The 16217-nt window shown below is 45.8% G+C and overlaps 1 protein-coding gene across 2 annotated transcripts in view; it reads left to right on the top strand.

The window, feature by feature from the left end:
- The first annotated feature begins 1965 nt into the window (after positions 1 to 1965).
- Positions 1966 to 16217, top strand: part of CCDC93 (CCC complex scaffolding subunit CCDC93) — a 1072960-nt gene continuing 1058708 nt past the window's right edge. The window contains exon 1 of one of the 2 annotated variants that reach the window (XM_085647464.1): positions 1966 to 2118. In XM_085647464.1, coding sequence (XP_085503590.1) covers positions 2071 to 2118 — 48 coding nt within the window. In that variant the 5' untranslated portion in view covers positions 1966 to 2070. The remainder of the gene's footprint in view (positions 2119 to 16217) is intronic. The other variant, XM_085647463.1, reaches the window with a different exon arrangement.

Here is a 16217-nt window from a genome sequence, read left to right as displayed (position 1 = left end):
AAGCTCCAAAAGAAATTGAGAAGAATCCAGAACACCGCCGCAAGACTTATCCTCGACGCCCCGCCGCAGACACATCGCCGATCACCTGAGAAGCCTCCACTGGCTCCTGATCAACAAAAGAATCACCTTGAAGCTCCTCATGTACGCCTACAAGGCCCTCCACAACATCGGACCTGCATACCTCAACCACAACCTCTCCTTCTACACTCCCACCAGACACCTCCGCTCCACCAACCTGCCCTGGCCACTATCTCACGGATCTGCAAGACTACAGCTTGAGGAATATCCTTCTCCTACCTTGCCGCAAAGACCTGGAACTCTCTTCCTCTACATCTCAGGCAATCACCCTCACTACCTCAATTCAGGAAAGACCTCAAGACCTGGCTCTTCGACTGAACTGGCTCTTCGACTGAACTGCAGAACCCACCCACCAGCGCCTTGAGACCCTAACGGAGGTGATTAGCCGCGCTCTATAAGAACTCTGATTGATTATGCAGAAAACGGAGTGGCTCCAGAATCGCATAATTCGAGTGGCCCTGGAAGTGCATTTAGAGGGATTCAAAAAAGGTGGGCGGTCAGTAAAAGGACAAAGAACCATAGCTAGCCTTGGGGTAGCTTTAAACATGTAAGCTAATATTCTATGCTTCTCACAGCGTATCGCCTGGCCAGTATTAAATGCCTCACTGTGAGTTTTCTGCTACTCCACTGAGACCACACATACCTAAAACAACCTTGACCTATTGGCTTTGCCAATGCTAATTAGCTATAGCAGGTACATTAATAACCACAATAATTACGTTGTGAATAATCCAAAGCATCTGGTCACTCCTTAAACACATCATTCTCTGCCATATCCCCCACCTTTTAAATCGCAGTTAGATTCACTTAGCCCCGAAACACCCATCTTCAACACTAAAAGGCCGATGTGTGCTCTTTTTATCCGAGCATTTTTTTTTTATGCGCCTCCAGGGCTGCTACTACAGGTGTAAACGTGTGACCAATCACAGGCTGCTTACAAGCTTGAGCCTGCTGCAGCTGTAGTCAAGAGGAGCAGACATTATTTGAGGCAATCAGTCCGCGCTGGCCTGGGGGCTTATTTGAAGGCATAAAAAGACCGCTTCTCATCACAAAGAACTAGGCATAAGAAGAAGAAACTCAGGCTACATAAAGCGCGGATGAAGCACGAGATAGACGGGCCACTGAGGACACAGTGACGCCAAAACGCTATGTGTTGGTTTTAGGAGCACCGCAACAACATATTCATCTAAGCTCTAAAGGGATATGGTCGGTCAACCAAAACAGATATATGTATGTAGGTCGGTCATCATCATCAACAAAATATAAACAATTCCAAAATTCACTCGAGTCTTCATAATTATCAGTGGCTGGCTAAGCGCTCAACATTGTTTAACTTAAACTGTTACAAGTGTGCGAAAGGGAGTGTGCGTAGAAAGTAACTTGTTTGTCTTGAAAACTTTTATGGCATTGCTGGATTAAAGGAGGCATCAGTTAAACCGAAGATGAATAATGGGAGTACAGTGCAAAGATGGCCGATTTTCATTTTTAACCCACCTCTCTGGGGCGCCGATTCCATCGTTGGACTGAGAAGGCTTTGAAAACCGGGCTGTCAAGTTGGGACTAACTTGCATTATACGTTTTTAAGGCATTGCCGAACTATTTCACTATCAAATAATCGCGTTTATAGTTTAGCAGTCCTGAAACGTTTCAGCTTTTTCCGCTATTCCTTACCTAAAGCTGCTTATGTGCTTTAATCTTATTTGAATGACAGTATTTAAATAAATAAATGTGAAATACATATTTTCTTTATGAATATTTCTCAAACGAAGAGTAGTTAAATTGATTCTCGAGTAAAGATTTCAAATTCTCTGAAAATGATGCTAGAACAAGATGGCCGCCATCACTGCCTTATTCCGTTCAGCTGTATCCTGCTTAAGCGACGCCTATTTCTATTGCAATTGTGGGCCGACCGGTATTGGGTGTGAAGGGTCAGCGGTGGTTACAGGATAGTCTTATGACTGTGGCAATATCGTTACTGTCAGTGCCAGTGGAATGGATGTTCATAGGAGACGCGACAGCAGCAGTCACGGAGTGCCCGAGGTACATCACGTTATCATAATACTTTTTAGGAGTTGCATCAAACCCATCAGTGCAACCAGTCTTTCTGAAACATTGAACAAACCCCTTATGCACTGCAATAACGTAGATCTGCTATTGCAGGACCGCTATATCGATTCGTACAGTGTTAACAGAAGAGAAACATATTCATCTACAGCACAGCTCTTTCCTGCAGCACAGTCATACTTACCTTCCCCCCTCCCCTTTTTCCAAGCAACACTCCCTTGCAGTCAGCAAGTACCCTCTAAAACATATCAGAAATCTGTATCTCATGTTTATAATTGGGTCTATGACTTCCTGATGCCCTCATGTGGACAAATTTCACTCGACTTGACAGAAGGCATGTACATAACCCGTTTTTGTGTAGAACTCCAGCTTTTGTATAGAAGGTGGGGAAAATTATATACTGCAGTGTGAAAGTTGTGCAACATGTAATACGTTTCTCCTGTGACTCGCACTCTGGTTTGTAAGTTTCAAGTTTGTCTGTGTGTCTTGGACCTTTAATGGCAGGGGGACAGATGAGGATGTAGTCAGCAGTAACATACAGAATTTGCCTTTGTGAGCTCAGGCACCCCCTTCTATTGACTGTTGACGCAATGTCAGGGCGCATTGATGTGTGCATGACTTGCCCCGGGTCGCACACTTCAGGGTGGAGTGATGTATACCTGACTTCTGTGGGGAGGCACCCTATATTCCTTCTCGACCGTTTTTTCAAAACTAACATCAAACAAAATCAAAAATGTTAAAGCACACATGAACAACAATTTCAGTTCTATTAAGAACTCGGAGGTGAGGATTATACAGTCTTTTCTTCACTTTTATTTCTAGCAGCTGTCTACCAATAACATATAAACACAAGGAATAAAGTTAAAAAAAGACCCTAACCTGTGAATAGCTAAGAACTATCAGCCAGATAAGTGTCCAATCAGCTTATGGATGCCCATATAAACATTGATGACTAGACAACGTCCGCGGCTTCTCGTTGCTCAATTCCATTGTCGTCCCGAAACTGCAAGTTTGTTTATTATTCTTGCTTCTGGTCTGAAACTGAACTAAACACAATGCTTAGTGGACTATTTCAAAACGTTAGAATAACATGTAGGGTGGGTAATAATAGGCAGACAGTTAATATCAAATGTATATTATGTCAAATACATAGACATTTTTTAATCCTTGCCTCCGTGTCCTTAAAAGAACTAAAAATTCTTGTTCACATATGCTATACCTTTTTTAATTCTATAACCTGACAAGTGGCTTTGGATTACTACTTAACTTACTGTCTGTTATGCAAACTGGCCTGTAGGGTAGGGCAGCAATGAAATACCTCCACTTCTGTCTGCCTTGGGCAAGTTTCTTTACCGTATCCCAGCTGTGGTTAAGGTTCTTTATTTCTGTTTCTGCAGTTTGCTTCCAGGTATACTTTAGCCTGCCTTGCTTTTGTTTGCCTTCTAGGGTCTACTTGAGAGCTGTTCTTGTAATGGAGTCTTGTTCTCTTCTGAGAGTGTGTCCTATCCATCTCCATCTTTTTCTCATAATGAATGTGTCCATGCTCTTTTTCTTTCATCTTGTGAACAATTTCTGTTTGGAGACAGTTTGTGGCCAGAAAATGCACAAGATTCTTCTCAGGGTACTGGCGTGGAAGGCTAACCGTTTGTTGATGTCGCTTTTCATCATCCACCAGCATTCTTATCAGTACAAGAGTATGGACTACCTACTGTTTTATAATAGAATTCCCTAAACATCACATCCAATGACCAGACTGCCTCACAGATGATGTCTTTTGGAGGTTACTGCTCCTCTAATAGTGTGAGCTCCAAAAACAGAAGAATCAGTCCCTGCTTTAGAAAAAAAAACAATTGAGCCAAAGTGGGACAGGAGACTGAGTCATAGGGGTGAACAAGCGAAATAAGCAACAGTCCTGAATAATTTTTCCTTTTATCTGTAGGGGTAGTTTCATAAGTTCTTAAACCTTGAACCATGCACATTTATTCTGTCTCCTAGGAGGTGTGGAAGGAAACTGTTTTTCTGGAAGCATATTTTATCTTCCTAAATATGAAAAGGGCAGCCCCTTCAGAAGTAACGTATCTACCTGCAAGATCTAATGCTCGAACATCTGATACTCTTTTGCAAGAGGTTAAACAAAGGAGAATAGCCAGTTGAGCGGACCATTCTTTCTTTCAAATATTTATTATAGGGCCTTGCTTGGAGGAAGTTTAGAGCCATGGAGGCATGCCATAGTACGGGGTATTTAGGGTGAGAGGGGAGAAGAAAATCGAATCCCCTGCAATAACTTCAAAACCAGAGAATGTTCTCCAATATGGCGATCTGCCAATGGAATATGGCCTACAGAAAAAGTAGATAGACATTCCGGTACCAGAGATTCCAAGAAATTCAATAAAAAAATTACATCTGTAGCCACGTGTAGGAGAGTAGGATCTGCACTTAGGTTGCCCCCACTTTTTTTCTGAGGTTAACACTGGTTTCTGGCTATAGTCTGGCTGGGTCCCTGCTAATCAGTGCCCCAGTCTCTCTGTTCTCACTAAACAACTTGGAGTGCATATTAGATGCACTAGTAATTGGATACTGTGGTACCTTATGATCCCCTAGTATATGGTACCTTAGGTACCAAGGGCATAGGTACTTCACAGGCCTACAAGGGGCTGAAGCATGTATTATGCCACCCCTGGGAAGCAGACGAAATCTGACACCACAGGGCTGCTACTGCAGCCTGGGTGAGTTAGTGTTAGCGCTCCTCACTGAGGTATAGGTTCCTATATCTCACCATACACACACATATAATCTTATCAGTCACCCCTAAGGCAGGCTCTATCAATCCTGAGGGCAGGGTGCTTGGTTTACAATATGAGGGGGTGCCTCTGCATGAGCAGGGCCCCTCTGCAGCTGGCAGAGTCTATTCTCTGTGGCTGTTTGTGGATGCGGTTAAACCATATACTCTTAAGTGCATTATAACCTACCGGTAAATGCTAACTTTGGAATGACTGCATCAAAACATGTCCTGTTTGGTGTCAAACAACTTGGAATCATACCCCCACACCAGTAACTGGTGTGGGAGTATGATCCCACCCTTCTAGAGGGGACGACATGTACCTACTGTGGAGACACAGTAGAAATCTGAAAGAGCCCTGGCATCACAAAATGCATGCCACCAGCACAGACACTGGGCGGCCCTCCTGCTGCTGACTGAAACTCGCAGTGGAGGAGGCCCAACAATAGGCATCCTATCACAGGGAGGTGTCGCCACCTTCCAGACAGGATTTAGTGTATTGGGGCTGGGTGGGTGCACTCCTAGAGTGCTTTGAAGTCCTGCACTGGGGGAGCAGTAGGCTACTCTGTGCATATGCCAGCTCAAACCGGTTCAGGGGCTACCTGCCCCTGCTCTGGTGCGAAACTGGACAAAGGGAAGTGGGTGTAACCACCCACTCCCCTGACCCTCCCAGAGGAGTGGTCATAGAGCTAGTCTCTCCCTTTCTTTTAGTATAAGATAGGGTAGCCTTGCCATTGCAAGTTAGATATCCCTGGACGACGCTCTACAAGAAGAATCCTGGCCCTTCGACGTTCCACTACCTTTGTAAGACTGAAGAATCTCCCTTGGAGTAAAGGAGTGACTCCCCTGCTTGGCAAGCACCAAAAACTTGAATCAACGGTCACAAACTTTCCCGCTCCCGCCGGAGTCCGAAGTCCTTGCAGCCCTAGAAGTGGATTTCCTGACTTCTCAACGGCCATTGTGAGTCCCCAGCAGAGCTGAGGCAAGTGGACTCCACGAGTGACGAGGAACAGCAATACCCGGGTACCGTGCACTATTGTCGAGTGCAACCCCTTCACGACGTTCTAGGAACTTGTGCATTGGACCACGTGTGGTCCAAGTCTTCAGCAGGATTTCCCTTAAATCAGAGGCCTACCTCGTCCCGGGTAACCGTGTGCTCCTGAGAAGCGAATCCTCACGAGGCGTCTTCGCAATCCCTTGCCGGATGGCTTGTGGGTCCCCTGAAGACTTTCTCATCGAACCAAAGAACTCCCCTGGTTGCTCCAGGCCTGCCCTGACTTACCCTCGCTGGGTGAGTCCCTCAGACCTTGCTAGTCTGCACCGCTAACTTTCTTCAATTTCCACGAGACTTGCTGTTGCCAAGGCTTGTTGGCTCCAATCCGGTTGCCGACACCTCAGTAAGCTGCAGACTTCGTGGGACACTCCGAATCCAGCTCCTGGTCGTCGTCGACGCCTCCTGGACCTCGTGGCTGAAGAGTCACAACCCCCTTGATCATCTGAAATCACCCGACATCCATGGACATGCATCTTCCTGGCCCTGGGTCACTGGCAAGTGACTGTGAACACTGTCCCTTCTGCTTTCAGGTCTTCTTCATCTTGAATCCAGCTTTGGATTCCACCGGACACTTCTCCAGTCTTCACAAGCAGCAAAACTTCTTCGGCTTCCATTGAAAACGACGACGCGACCCGACCCGACACCCAAAGACACCTATGCACCCGGCTTCCCTGGGTGAGGTAACTCTTGCACTCCGGTGCCCCTGTGGGTGTTGGTCCTCGAACTACTTACCTTGTAAGTGGCTTGCTTGTAGACTCTCTAGAAGTACCCTAAAACTTTAAAAATCCAACCGCGACTTGCTCCATTGAAATCAATAGGGAACCCGCGGCTGTGTTCTCACACTGCACGCGTCTCCCGTGGGTCCTTTACTTACCTGCCTTGGGTGGATTAGTGAAGCCCCAGGGATTCTACAGGCCCTAGGCCTTGTCCCCTTGCAAGTCGACTTTCCTAAACCTCTTTTTTAGTATATGGTCTGGTACGCCCCTAGGGCCCCAGCCATATTTGAGCTTAACTTATTGTGAAACGTTGATATTTGCATATGTTCCTGACTTCTAATCTCATAAAGAGGTTAGTAGAGTGTGTCTAGTAATAAATACATATATATTGGATATATATACCTGTGTGGTGTCCTTTCATTTGGTAATTCAAGAGATTATAAGGTAAAACAAGCTGCTTTACATTCCTCTGAGACTTAGCCTGAAGGCTGCTCTCCACAGCTACCACTAGGATAGCTTTCTTTAAAAGGTTGTCTTAAACCTATCTACCATAAGAGTCGAATTGGACTGGTGCAAGGTGGCCACTATAACTAGTGATCAGCATATGCCAGGCCAACTTCTCACACCACGGGATCTAAATCCAGATCCAAGCACCAGCAAGACCATCTGCCTCGGCTGCTAAGAATCTTTTGTGAGTAGAATCGGACGTTACCTTGTCGCTGAGGTAAAGAGCTTGTTCCAAAAATCCCACAACTTGCCAGTGTCGCTGGAAAATCTCCAAGCTACCAGTCATAGTTGGTGGTAGATGGTGAGCATGCAAGGTTGACCTATTGAATCCAGGAGTACAGGTGGAAAAATTTGGAGAAGCCATGGTTGTTGGCTGGAAAATTCCATAAGGACTCGAAACCAATCCTGAGCCCTCCACAAAGTAGAAATTAAAATCACCACTGCTTGCTTTCTTTTTCTTTATTTGGAAAGCTACTCTCAACACCATAGAAAAAGGAGGGAAGGCATAGTTCACACTATTCCAGTTGAACTAACACATCAGTTGCCAGAGCTAAAGGGACTAGTTTCCAAATGTAGACTAGTAGAAGTTGGAAGTTCAGATGAGATGCAAAGAAATCTATTTGACATGAACCCATTTCATAATTTTCTTGGTAAACAAAGACAAGTTCAATTTGCAGTCACTGGAATTCATGAGATACTGGGAATTTCAGTCTGCTATGCTCTTCTCATTTCCCAGGAGATAATTTGTTATGACCGATATGTTGTAGGTCTGGCAGTAATACCAGAAGTCCTTTTCAGTCTCTGCCAGAAGGCGTGACCTAGCTCCCCAACCCCCCAAATGGTTGACATACAGAAGTGCTGAAACATTGTCCATTTTCTGAACAATACAGCAATGAGATACACAGGATGGAGAAACAACAGAATGCAAAGGATCCGGCTAACAGTTGTAAACATTTGATGGGTAGAGATAGCTCTTCTTGAGATCATCAGCCTCCGGTCATTACTTCTCCATATCTGGCACCCCATACAAAACCGCTTATGTTTGATTAAATCACTGTGTCTGGAATGAGACCAAAATGGTCTCTCGTTCCATGCTTCCATAGAATCGAGCCACATGTGCAGTTCCTGTATCGCCCCTGTTGAGAGTTGGATTTGATGTGAATATCTAAGACCATTCCTCAGGTGGAGGTTATTTAATGTCTGCAGAGCACAGTAGTGTAATAGCCCTGTAATAGTAGCCTGAATGGAAGATGCTAGGAGGCCTTCTAGTCTGGCTAGCCAGCAGAAAATGATCTTGTCTTTGCTCAGAAATCTGCAAATCTCTGTTTTATAATGTTACAGATATTTCGAATTTGTAAGGAAAGGTATGCTGAGATGAGGTCTATTTCAAAGCTTAAGAAGGTCATCTCGTTTGAGGGACGAAGATCTGATTTATTTTGATTGATTACAAACACGAGATTCTGAAGGAGAATCGTGGTCAAGTTTATTTGTTATTGCAGGATGAGTGAGTGTTGATACATGATCAGGATATCATTTAATTAAATGATAGGATGAATTCTGTGACCTCTGAGAAATTCTACTACTGGTTTTAGCAGCTTCATGAAGGACCAAGGAACTGAAGAGAGCCCAAATAGGTGCGCTAGACACTCTTAGTTGATCCAGCGCCTCTGGAATTGAAGAAGACGTCCGTGAGGAACATAAATAGGAATGGTGAGTTAGTGATCCTTGAGATCTAATCGAAACATGAAGTCCCTTTATATTAAGATTTATCTCAGTAGATGCATTTCTTCCATGTTGAAGTGCCTGTAAAGAATCCAAGAGTTGAAGTCCTTGAGAATAATGAGACAGAAGCCTCTGCCTTTTTTGTCTACCAAAAATATGTTGCTGAGAAAACCATTGGGATGTTGAGCACATGGTTTCATGGCTTATTTCTAAAGTAATGAAGAAACATTTAGTCCTGGAGCGCAAATGGAGAACATGTCAAAGACTTCACAGATAAAGAACTCTTCAAATCCATCCTAAGATGCTAGTGGATGCTTGTGTGTCTTTTACCACTAGTAGATAAGGACACCAATCTCACAGTCCTTGCAGAACTCATTGACGCAGGCACAAACAGTGGCAAGGAAATCTTTGCCTTTAACAAAGATTTCATTGCGCCTACAAAAGTAACACCCCTCGTAATACATTTGCAATAAGCTCTTAGAATACTTCTGTATCAAAATCACTTCCATATATGGAAACTCCGACCCTTAACCATACCCCGTCATTGTCGCAAATTTCCCATTACGGCCGAAAAAGGAACCCATACCTCATGGCCCATGGTCCCCACAGTTAAAACCACTTCTACCATGAAGACCATCCACTCGGGTTGATCCTTTCCCCCACCACACATCACCAAAGGACTCCTACCAATCATCCTCAATTCCTCCATCAACTCAGCCACATTCCTGGACACCTGGAAACACACCACCGTCGCACCCCTGCTCAAGACCAAGAAACCATCTACTGACCTAGACACGCTCTCCAACTGCAGACCCCTCCCCCTCCTACTATACCCATCAGTGTCTTAGAAAACCTAATCAACCAACACCTCACCAACCAACTAGGCAACCACCAGATCCTCAACACCACGCAGTGCGGATTTCGCCCAACCACAGTACAGAAACAGCACTCCTTGCTGCCACAGCCGGCATCCACATGACCCTTGACAGAGTAGATATGACAGCCTTCATTCTACTGGACCTCTTTCCATCATTTGACAGTCTTACACCCAATCATCATCGGGGGCCTATACAAGATTAGCATCCAAGGATCTACTCTGCACTGGCTCTACTTCTTAACGAATAGAGCACCAGCTGTCAGCCTGGCTCCTTACTCCTCAGAAACTTACACACTCCACTGCAGAGTGCCTCAAGGTTCATTGCTCAACCCACCATGTTCAATGTATACATGATCCTCTGGCCACTGTCATCTGTGCAGATGATATCAACATGCTCTTGTACGCCGACAATACGCAATTCACACTCTCCCTCTAAGACAAGACCCCCAACGCAAGAAACAAGTTCACCACCTGCATGACTGAAATTACAAACTGATGAAAGCCAGCTGGCTCATGCTGAGCACTGACAAGACCAAAATAGTGATCTTCGGCAAGAACACCTCACCTTGGAACTTCAACGAGTGGCCCACCAAAGTCCAACCCAGCACCCACACCAGGAACCTCAGCATCATCATTGATTGCAAAATGGACATGACTGCACAAGTCAATGCCATCGCTGCGTCCTACTTCCACATCTTGAAGATGCTGAGGAAGAGCTTCAAATGGCTTCCAAACAACATCAGTAAAACTGTCACTCACACCCTAGTCACCAGCAAGTTGGATTTTGGGAACACCCTATATGCCGCGATCACCAAGCAACTCACTTGAAGACGACAAAGTATCCAGAACTCGACAACCAGACTCCTCCTCAACTACCCATTCAGAGCTCACTTCACACCACACCTCAGAGAACTCTACTGGCTCCCGATACACACATGCGCTTATTTTAAACACCTCACATACACATTGAAGGCACAACAATACTTAATTTAGAACCCACCTACCTGAACAGTCGCATCTCTTTCCACCAAGGACCCGGACACCTCAGCTCTAGCAGGACTCCTTCTCGCACACCTCCCACACATGCACAGAACCATATCAGGAGGACAGGCGCTCTCCTACATCGCCCCTAAAGCGTGGGACAAATTCCCACTCCACATCAGAGTCTCCTTTCTTGAATTCCGCAAGAATTGCTCAGCACCAGGATACTCTTGCGGGTGGTAGTGCGCGTTACAAATATGCTTAACATAACATCTATACATTTCTGATTTAGTGTGAAAACATGGATTTGTTTTGGAAGAATGGTCTGAGTGGGGGTTGAATAGAACTCGTAGAGGAATCCTAGATGTTCTGGTTGTCATTCCATTAAGCTTATAACCAAATTTGTGTGGGAAGGGAAGAGAGGAATTTATGTATTGGGAAACGCAGGATACTATATCCCTATTTAGAATACACGTGACAATGTGCATCCTACCGCCCTATTATAACAGTGTTATTGTAGCCTAGTCCTCGTGCCCCCAAAAGAATAGCCATTTTTTTTTTCTTGTAGACCCTCACTATTGGTTTCATGCTTCATCATCCGGTCGCACCCTGGTCCCTAGAAACACCTACCGGGGAATATAAATATTAAAAATACCCAGTGGCGTGACGTAGTGTGAGGGAATTGGGGTAGTAACCCTCCCATTAATTCACCCAAATAAACCATTCATATTTTGATAATACCAGTGGCACCCTAAATAAAGGGAAACTGGGGTGTCTACTAGGTATTTTTAATATATTCCCCGTTAGAACTAGAATATTATTCACATTGCTCCCTGGAAGATATTGCGCCTACCTTGGTTTTTAGGGACCAGGGTGTGACCCGGTGATGAAGCATGACACCAAGGTTTTAGGGTCCATTCTTAAGAGAATTGCATTGCCCAACAAACATATGGCATATTGAGTGCAATCTGCCAGGACATCAGGCTCGATAGGGGTGCCTTGCTTTTTGGGTATAAATGTCCAATGTAGAATTTTAGAAAGGGGGCTTGAAAGACAGAGAAGTTTATCTGAGCATGTTTTCCACGGTCTATCAGTCTCCTTAGGATCTTTTATGAATTTTCCCAAACATGTGGTTACTTTGGGGATCTCTATCAGATGTTTAAACTAATCCTCTCATTAGAGGAGGCCATGGGCATTCTGCTCGAAGTCTATTTCAGACCTCTTTTGGGTAAAACGTTCTAAGTTTGTTTTGTATATAAGCTGTTTAGGTCTCGCAGACCTGCGTTGCAGCGCGCATGCGCTGCTCGCTCTGCGAGGCTTTTTGTAATCGAGGAGATTTCAGAAGTGGGGTTGAAGCCAAGCTCATCATTCTTATTGGCTGGCGTAATCGTTTATGCTAAACGGTGGCCTCCGATTGAAAATTAGGCTTCTTTGTTACCGCCCTGTCTCCTTCTCGGACGGCCCATCCAGACTGGACCTTTCACTTGCGACGTTTCACAGTCTCCTTCATTAGTCGGTACACACTATATTATTGTCACAATGCAGACAGCTTGTTTAAAATGCGCCTCGGGCGGGCTCTCTTACCTCGTCCTCGGACCCCAGGTGGCGCAGCGCCCTCTACCCACACCGCTCGCTCTCATAGCAATCCCCCCCCCGCCGCCCAGCGAATGAAATAAAAAGGTGCTTTATGCAGATGTCGGACTGCTTCAGCCGTCCTCCCTTGGCTTCTTTTAAGGATCCGGATCCAAGTGGCCTTCATTAGCCAGGCAGCTCAGTCAGTGTCCCCAGACGCAGCACCGGGCGCAGGTCCTGCTCACACCACTTGTGCACCGTGAGCCTGGCGGAAGAGCTCTCCCTGCACTGGCCATGCTCCGCTGGCGGCTCTCTGCTGCTCTCCCCCAGTTGCCCGCACGCGCCTGCAAGTCTCCCCTTCACCAGTGCAGCAGATGTCGGACTGCTTCAGCCGTCCTCCCTTGGCTCTTTTAAGGATCTGGATCCAAGTGGCCATTAGCCAGGCATGCATGCTCGGAGCCGCACCATGGTGGACCTGGGCGACTGCCCCAGGAGACACCTCTGCGAGCCATTGCCTCCCTCGTCCTGCTCTGCTGGGCCCTGCTTCTGCTCTGCACCCCGGAGAGCTCCGCGCTGGCAGACTTCTCAGGTAAGACCATCTCTGCTTCACAGCCTGTCCTCTCAGCAGGTGCTTTCCTTCCCTGTGGTCGTGTCCCACCTGCAGCAGGCAGAAGCGTGCACTGCGTCCCGGAAGTAACAGCCCTAAAGCAAACAAGGAGTATACCATCTAACCGCAGTTAAGTAGTGGAAACTGTCCAAATTGGGGTGCAGACAGTCCCTCCCACCCCTTGGCCTGGTGCCACTGCACCCGCTTCACTATGAATCGCTACACCTCCTGAGCAGGCATGGTAGAGTTAACGCCACGCCTTGTATGGAATTACAAGGATGCACCTTACACATGCAAGCATGACCCTGTGAGCTGCATGCCCCGCAGGTGGAAGCACAGTCCCTCATCCATGAGAGTGCAGTCATAATTGCAGCTGGCATACATCGCACTGTGTGACCCTGTGCCTGTGGGCTTGTAACACTGATCTGCATGTCCCACACGTGGAAGTCTCACAGGCACGATTGCGGTTTCAATGCACTCACGGTGAGCAGAATAGCACACCTGTCGGAGCGAGATTGAGCAACAAAATCATTTGCAAATCAATAGGTCTCGCATTTACGTGAGTTTAAGCTATTGCCATTGTAAATAACAATGCCATTTATGTATGTTTTAAAAACCAAAACTTAAAAAAAGGCATTGTCATTTACAATGCCAATAGCTCAAACACGCGTAAATGCGAGACCTATTGCATTGTAAAAGCTTGTTTTAATGTGGGTGTCCACTCAAAAGAGCAGGGGTAGACAATCTCTTCAGAGCTGAAAGTGACATGAAGGAGAGAGGAGTTAGAAAGGGGTTTAGAGGATCCCTCTCTTGCATCAATGAGCTTTCTCTTTTTTTGGCACGGGACACAAGGATCTGTCCTCCTCCACCACCTCTGAGGCATCAGAATACTTGTCAGGAATATCTGGAGTTGAGAAAATGCAGTCTGTAACATCCTTAAAACTTTTAGGGAAACCTCAAGTAAGCCCTATTTACGGCAGAGTTTTTTTTTATTTTTGTGTAATGCTTTGGGGGGTCTTGTGTAGCAAGTTGGGGACAGGCCCTGGTAATTAGGGAGAAAAAAAACAAAGATAGATCCGTTAAAATCAGTGACAAAATCTGTAACTGTTTCGCTAGTCAAGTTGACCGGGATGTTAGTGGTATTATTTTGTGACATTTTATATAGGTAATTACTTGTTGTGGCTGTATCAATTTAAGACCCCAAAGTTTGATAACTTATAATAACTTTGCCCTAGAGAGTATATAAATGGCATACTCGCTACTGGTGAACTTGTAAATGAAGGGGCGAATCCCTCAGTGAGTTGATATTAAGCTGGTGGAAGTGGAAAGGACTTACTCCTGTACCATTTGCCACTATTCCGAAATGTACTGTGTCTTTATAATAAAGGGTTCAAATATCAGTTGATCCCCCCCCCAAAAAAAACAGAAGGCAGGGCTATTCTGAGAAGGCAGTAAGAAAGGACAATTTACAATAAAAAGCCCTCCCTACAGGGATGGGAAAAGAGGAGAGACGGCGGGCCTGAAGCAGGGTTAATGTTGAACTCAAGGGGTGATGCCCTATGGAGACAGTTCCTGGGGTCATGTTAATGGGAGTCCTCGGAATGGACAGGAAAGTAGTTGAAAGCAGGATGATCCTGCCAGTGTAGGGTGATCCTGGATAAGATATGAGAAAGGAGATCAACATTGTTGTTGAGATAAATCAACAAAATGGTGGTTGCTGGTGTTATGAAGGGGCCTGAAATATGAAAAAGCGTGTTGGAATTTGGGTTACTGGTTGAGGGGTGGAACCCTACTCAATCAGCAACCACAATTCTTGTCAGGGTTAGACACAAGCAAACCCTAAATTAACCTGTGGTTATCCCTCTGGTAACTTGGCACAAAAGCAGTCCGGCTCAATTTAGGAGCAATGTGTAAAGTATTTATGCAGCACACGTACGTAAGTGGAGATCTATCTGGTTGCGATGGACCGCGTCCAAGTCATAAGTTCAGGCCGACAGGATGGAGCGTGGGCCGGGTACAGAACTGAATTCAGTCTGCTGAGAAAGTACCTTCTGGGCCTGGGCGTCGAGATGCGAAGTCCTTGTGCTGTGTTGTTCAGGCCGTAGTCGAAGAGCCATTGATGAGGATCTGCGATGCGAGGTCTGGTTGTCAAGATGCATTGCGTAGTGGTGGTTCAATGCGCCATTGTCGAGAAGCAACGCGCAGTGACTGGTCGATGAGCTGTCAACGCAGAGATGCGATGTTATGCGATTTCCTGCGTTAGCCTGGGAGGTAGCCACAGAGGCTGGTGAAGACTTGTGATGAAATTCGTCGGTGTCGAAGATGACCTGCATCGCGCTGGATCGGAGTTGATATCAAGCTGCACTGCATTGCATTGAGATGCGTCAACATTGAATAAGCATATTATGTCCTTGTGCTTAGAACAGGGTCTAGCCAACTGACCCTTTGATGTTTACTGGAGTTCTGGGTCCACACAAGCAGGCTGGATTCAGCAGGGCAGTTCACAGCAGCATAGGTCCCCTGGTGCAGCAAAAGCAGGCCTTGGGCAGCAAAGCATTCCTTGGTCAGCAGGCAGGTCAGCAGTGCAGCCCTTCTTCCTGGCAGAGTCCGCAAGTCTAGAAGTGATCTGAAGAGTTGGGCTTGATGGTCCACTGTTTATACCTGGTGCACACTTTGAAGTAGGAGAAGCTTCTGGAGGTTTCCACCAAGAGAGGTGTCTGGAATTTTCTGCCCCCCTGCCTTGATCCCAGCTTTTCTAGGGTTACAACAACTAGTATGAAACCCTTTGTGAGTGTGCTCAGGCAAGAGTCTTTAGGATGTGTAAGTGTGGTAGGTGACAGCTTCTCTCCCCCCCCCCCCTTATAAAGTCAGAGATGGCCCATCCTGCCAACACCTATTCCCCCTTTGTCTTACTGTTTGGGAGCAATACACAATGCCCAGCTACACCTAGTCATGTGACCCAGGATGCAGGCTGCAGGCACTAAATTGTTTGGACAAGAAAATACCAACTTTCTAAAAGTGGCATTTTCAGAATTGTGACTTTATAATTAAAGAGGGTTTTAAATTACAATTCTTTAGACACCAAATTCGAGATTCCTATCTGCTTCCAATTGAAATGTATCACTTATGAAATGTAATAGGATAAAGAACCCAGTGTTATCCTATGGGAGAGATAGGCCTTGCAGTATTGAAAAGCGAACTTAAGAGTTCCACTGCCAGGACATATAAAAGTACATATTCAACTTTTTAAATACGTCACC

The sequence above is a fragment of the Triturus cristatus genome, chromosome 3_2, assembly GCF_964204655.1.
Source record: "Triturus cristatus chromosome 3_2, aTriCri1.1, whole genome shotgun sequence".
Lineage (NCBI taxonomy): Eukaryota > Metazoa > Chordata > Amphibia > Caudata > Salamandridae > Triturus > Triturus cristatus.
This window is presented reverse-complemented; position numbering and strand designations above follow the sequence as displayed.